Source organism: Struthio camelus, chromosome 20, assembly GCF_040807025.1.
Source record: "Struthio camelus isolate bStrCam1 chromosome 20, bStrCam1.hap1, whole genome shotgun sequence".
NCBI lineage: Eukaryota > Metazoa > Chordata > Aves > Struthioniformes > Struthionidae > Struthio > Struthio camelus.
This window is the reverse complement of record NC_090961.1, coordinates 13,903,203-13,909,163: the sequence shown is the minus strand read 5'-3', so window position 1 is coordinate 13,909,163 and position 5,961 is coordinate 13,903,203. Positions and strand designations below refer to the sequence as shown.

The following is a 5,961-nucleotide window of genomic DNA, read 5'->3' as shown; positions in this document are numbered from 1 at the left end:
CTGGAAGAAGATGGGAGAAGCTGAAGAGGACACCCCCACACAGGAGGTGGGTGTTGTGCAGTGGCTCTCCTGGGTCCCTCAAGGCTGGACAGCAGTACTCATCTGGCATTAATGCTGACCTGGGCCACATAGCCAGCAGAGGCGCCTTCTTGCATCGCTCCATGATGGTCAAGGCCTGGGTGGCTGCAAATGAGCAGCTGTATGACAGATCCCACATTGTGGGATAGTGCAAGCAAAGGCAGCCTGTAGTGAGTTGCTGAAAAACAGCACAACACCCCAAGGCCAGCATGCTTCCCACCACCCACAACAGGGTGTAGGAACTGTCAAACCCCAAAGCCCATTTGAAATGTATGGGGCCAGAGTTTATGAGGGGGAAAGACTGGAGGGTGGCATCAGGAGGGAGATATCTTGTTCCCCCAGCCTTTTCACAATAGTCAGGGTCTAACTGTCTTGTTTCCCAGATACAGTTCATTCTCTGTGGGCTGTGATGTCCCAGATGTCCCAGTGCCATCAGGAAATGCTGGAGTCTCCAAAGAGGTGGTTCAACCCGTTTCCTCTTGAACTGCGGAGAATTCCAGAGTCTCCCTCCCTGCCATCTCTTACGGCAGAGACCAGATCTCATATCCTGCAGGAGACTCCATCAACTCCTTCCGCATGGGCGAGGCCTGTCGAGGGGCATGCCCTGGTGGTACAGGCCTCACCACTACAGCCATAGGCCCCCCAGCCCATGCTCCCACCATGCCTTCCTGAGGCTTCCCTTGTCCCTACCATGCTATCTGCCTGACCCACAGGGAGGCAGTCCAGGAAGCCATATGAGCTTAAAACGCCTCAAACCTACATGCTGTGCAAGCACAGAAAAGAATAGACCTGAGGGCCATTTCTGGCAGAAGCCAGTTATTAGATCAACTTGTGTTAGAAAACTGCCTTTCAGAGATGCAAGAGCTGAATACATATAAATCTAAGCCAGTTCCTGATGTCAGCCACTCCTCTGATTCAGTCTAAGTTATTCATATGTCCTTAGCATCAGTGCTAGAATTGATTTCCATTTGCTGCCGCAAATACTTAGCAACAAGCTGCATTATAATCACCCAGCTTCTCCACTTTCTGCCGGAGTAACAGCCTTTGTTTTTCTTTTCATTTAAGAGATTAACTTGATTCCTTGCTTTCTCTCTGCTTTGCCCCCTGAGGTGAGGCCTTCCAGCTTTTACCATTACCTTCTGTGTCAAAGCAAGAAAAGTTGGAGAAACATGCTCTGATGATATTAGTAGGGCTGCTAACAGCAAGCTGGCATCCTCCAGAGAGGGTTAGCTGGTCACCCCTGCCTGCAGCCCGACCATGTAGGAATCGGACACCATGCACCAGCCCACACTCCCACCCTGGGGTTGATACTCAGGGCCTTGGGACATTCTGGGGAAATGCAAAGAGGAAATGTCAGGAGCTAATCCAAAATCTGGGGCCACATCGCCCAGTTCTCTTAAATTCTGTTTTCCTGTATAGCTATAATACACAAACTAAACACCTTCTCCTAGCAGCTAAACTACACAATGGATAAAAGCATAGTACTGCTCCAGGAAGGTCTCATCACTTCATAGCTCAGGTGGTAGAGCCCTGTGTGCTGCCACTGAGAGGAGCATGTTCAGGCTTTGCGGGGTGGGGGTGGTCACAAGAATTTTTCACTCTATTATACACATGTGATACAAACCCAATAAACCCAGAGCAAAAAAATTAGCAGGAATCTTACCCGACAGCAGCAAGCAGCAAGGTCCATCACTTGCTTGGGGCATTCGCTGATCATCCCTTGGAAGGCAACAACATCCAAGCCATAATCCTATGGGGAATGGGGAGAGCATGGGTCAGTAACCGGCCTGGCAGAGGGGAACTGGTCACGACTCTATGGGGTCAGGTCTGGAGCTTCCCCAGGAGAAGGGGAGAAGTAGGTTGCTGAAGCCCCAAACCTCTCTGTTGCTCAGAATGTGTCCCACACTTCATTTGCTTAGCAAGACGGACCTTTCCTGGGTTTTATTCTCCTCTTAGCTGCAAATGCCATCCTTTTACTCAAAACCGCTAGGGAAAAGGGGTTTTACTGTAAGAAGCAAGGAAAAGGTGTAGAGGAGACTCAGCTATAAACTTCCTCAAAAGCGTTTTGCCCTTCTCAAGTTGTCAAAGCACATAAATGCTCATGGATTAAAGCTTTTAGGTTCTCTATCACAGCCACTTTACTGATCGCTATGCAAAGGTACCTGGGGGAACATTAGCCCTGCCGGGAGCGCACAGATAGTAAGTCATTAGCAGGACTGGGAGAAGTTACAGCACCCTTCTGCTTGCTCTGTGCTCTCCCCACTGGGCTGTATGTGTCATCCTGGAAAAGCTCAGATACTAAGGCAACAAAGGCCACAGAGGTGGAAAACAGCATGTAGAGGAACCAGCACTAGGTAAGGTGCTGAGCACTGTCTGCCAAGAACAAGAACTGAAGGTAATCTGGTCTTCCAACAAGAACTGAGAATTCACAGGATAGGGCCAGTTGTTTCCATAACTACAGCTTCACCCGATGAGGCTTCAGAGTCTCTGATACCTAATTCTCCTTCATCTTGAGAACACAGATGGAGTGTTAGTTCCTGTTTAATCTCACAGAAACATGGAATAATCTCTGGTCACTGCAAATTCTTTGTTTTGTTCCTACAAGGTTGTTTGGAAAGCAAGCAATTTGCTATTTTTCTGCTGGATTTTTCACCTCTGTTCAGGACAAAAATAAAGGAGCATAACACTTTGTGGGAGGGAAATGTTCCAAATGTTGAAATTGAAAAGGCCATGTTTTCTAGGGAAGCCCACTGTTTCCACATGAACTACCTATTAACCCCAACATAGCTCATTTCAAAATATAGGTTTGTCATGAAAGTTGTATTTAACCTACCACTTCAATGTAAAAGCTGAAATGTCAAAGTCAAATGAAGTATTTGGTATTAAGGTTTTTAAACAAAAGTGTTTGATCTCAAATGGTTGATGTAACAAAAGGACTGAAACTGTAAATGATCACTCTTGCCTACTAAAAATTTTGACTAAATCAGATTTTCTTACAAAAAAAAAACCTCTAGAGAGAAACCAGAGCACACACATGTGTATATATGTACACATACACACGCAGCATTACATCACTTGACTGTCCTGGATTCAAGCCCATACTGTCCAGAGAGAAGCTACAGTCTGGTACCATGGAGAAAATGTCATTAAATTTGGCTCCAAAAATCCTTACCTGAGTCCTGGGAAGCACTTCAGGGTCAGCTGGTATCCTGCCCAGGATTTCACAAAGGACAATGCCAAAGGAGAAGACATCCACCTGCAGGAGGGATGGGAGAGAGAGAAGCGGGATTAGGCATGCACAGAAGTAAAGCATCAGAAAAGAGAGTACCAATGACATGGTCCTCACATTAGTCATACAAAAGCCCACGAAAGGTCTATTGGAGATGGAGGTAGCAAACCCCTCTTCCACAGCTGAACTTCTACTGGGTTTCTGAACCCATCCAGAAACACTACAACCCAACTTGGGTCCCAGCCCCTTCTTTGGGAAATGTGGTCCCATGCCCTTGTTGAACACGGCTGGCACTTCTATCATAGCTCTGGCACCCCCAGAAATAGCCCGCAATAGTTTAATTGGGCTGTAGCTACTCAACCATCTTCCTTGGAGACACTTCACTGTCTTTGTCCAAAGCAGGAATCCACTCCTCTAAGAGTTTAACTTAGCAAAGCCACATTAAGCAACTTTCAAGTCTAAACAGAGCATTACTGAGCAAAGGTCCAGGTACAAGGACAAAGTTTCTCAGGTAAGGAGGGAAGAGCTTTCCTGCTGTTGGGACATATCACCAATGAGCAGAGGAGACATTCCCTGTGCCTGCTCAGGAGCTCTGAGGATGAACAAGGAGTTGGGAAGCAGTACCATACCTTCCGGTCATACGGCTCCCCCCGCAGCATTTCAGGAGCCATCCAGAAAGCAGAGCCCACCAGAGACAACTTCCTCTCCACATCCTTCACAGGCAGCTCCACCACCTCCCTGGCCAGCCCGAAGTCAGTCACCAAGGCTTCATGGCCCCGTGGGGTCACGCGGACGAGGCAGTTCTGGAAGGAGCCCATGGAGGCATAGCATGAGATGCCCAGGCAAGGAAGAGCCTGGCCATTTTACTGAATGGCACCTCACCACTGCTCAGCCCCACCTCACCGTTACAGGCTATCTCCCTATCAGATACCATCACCCTGGTAGCAGACGCTGACGAGCATGGGGAGGATGCTAGACCTGCACTGACCACATCTGGAGAGATTTGATGCCTAAAAAAGAGTCCTTTGAATGAACTGTTCCTCAGCCCATGTCTGTGGAAGGCTTTTTGGTTCACTGTCCATCCCCATACCTGGGCTCTGGCGGAAGCCCTCATTACAGGGAGACCTCTGCCCACTCACCACCACAGCGCCTCCGACTGCCTGATACAAGCCTCAAGGACTCAGCACTGCTCCTTGGTCCTAAAAAACCTAGACTTAAATTTGCAAAGTTGTCTGGCAGGGACATGATTATCCTTTTATCTGTGCTTTAGCCTTGCTCACTGCTCAGTCAAAGGTGTGTAGGATTACAGCCACAATCTTTCTTACTGACCAGGATATGTCCCTAACACACTAGCTGTGACCTTTCTAGGTCACAGAATCACAGAATGGTTTAGATTGGAACGGACCTCCGGAGATCATCTAGTCCAACCTCCCTGCTCAAGCAGGGTCCTCTAGAGCATATTGCCCAGGATCACGTCCAGGCGGGTTTTGGATATCTCCAGCGAAGGAGACTCCACTACCTCTCTGGGCAACCTGTCCCAGTGCTCTGTCACCCTCACAGTCAAGAAGGTTTTTCTCAGGTTCAGACGGAACTTCCTGTGGTTCAGTTTCTGCCCGTTGCCTCTTGTCCTGTTGCTGGGCACCACGGAGAAGGGTCTGGCTCCATCCTCTTGACACCCTCCCTTTAGATACTTGCAGACATTGATGAGATCGCCTCTCAGTCTTCTCTTCTCCAGGCTCAACAGGCCCTGCTCTCTCAGCCTTTCTTCATAGCAGAGATGCTCCAGTCCCCCTAGTCATCTTTGTAGCCCTCCGCTGCACTCTCTCCAGTAGTGCCATGTGCTCCCCAGTGCTTGTACCGGGCAGGCCAGAATTGGACACAGCACTCCAGATGTGGTCTCACCAGGGCTGAGCGGAGGGGGAGGATCACCTCCCTCGACCTGCTGGCCACACTCCGCCTAATGCACCCCAGGAGACCATTGGCCTTCTTGGCCACAAGGGCACACTGCTGGCTCACGCTCAACTTGTTGTCCACCAGCACTCCCAGGTCCTTCTCTGCAGAGCTGCTCTCCAGCAGGTCAGCCCCCCAACCTGCACTGCTGCATGGCGTTATTCCTCCCCAGGGGCAGGACCCTGCCCTTCCCTTTGTTGACCTTCATGAGGTTCCTCTCCGCCCAGCTCTCCAGCCTCTCCAGGTCCCTCTGAATGGCGGCACGGCCTTCTGGTGTGTCAGCCACTCCCCCCACTTTTGTATCATCAGCAAACTTGCTGAGGGTGCGCTCTGTGCCTTCCTCCAGGTCATTGATGAATACACTGAACGAGACTGGACCCAGGACTGACCCCTGCGGAACACTGCTAGCTACAGGCCTCCAACTAGACGCTGCACCATTCACCACAACCCTCTGAGCTCGGCCATCCAGCCAGTTCTCAAGCCACCTTGCCGTCCACTGATTCAGCCCGCACTTCCTGAGCTTACCTAGGAGGATGTGATGGGAGGCAGTGTCCAAAGCCTTGCTGACGTCCAGGGAGACAACATCCACTGCTCTGCCCTCATCTCCCTAGCCAGTCATTCCATCAGGGAAGGCTATCAGATTGGTCAAGCAGGATTTCCCTTTGGTGAATCCATGCCGACTACTCCTGATCACCTTCTTGTCC

General features: G+C 49.9%; 1 protein-coding gene across 10 annotated transcripts in view; it reads right to left on the bottom strand.

The window, feature by feature from the left end:
- The window catches only part of LOC104139730 (dual specificity testis-specific protein kinase 2-like), a 59,270-nt gene that overhangs the window by 21,822 nt on the left and 31,487 nt on the right, over nucleotides 1-5,961 (bottom strand). For all 10 annotated transcript variants that reach the window (XM_068915032.1, XM_068915030.1, XM_068915029.1 and 7 more), the window contains 3 exons: nucleotides 3,937-4,110; nucleotides 3,251-3,334; nucleotides 1,742-1,828 (listed from right to left, as the gene is read on the bottom strand). In XM_068915032.1, the coding sequence (XP_068771133.1) occupies nucleotides 1,742-1,828; nucleotides 3,251-3,334; nucleotides 3,937-4,110 (345 nt within the window). The remainder of the gene's footprint in view (nucleotides 1-1,741; nucleotides 1,829-3,250; nucleotides 3,335-3,936; nucleotides 4,111-5,961) is intronic.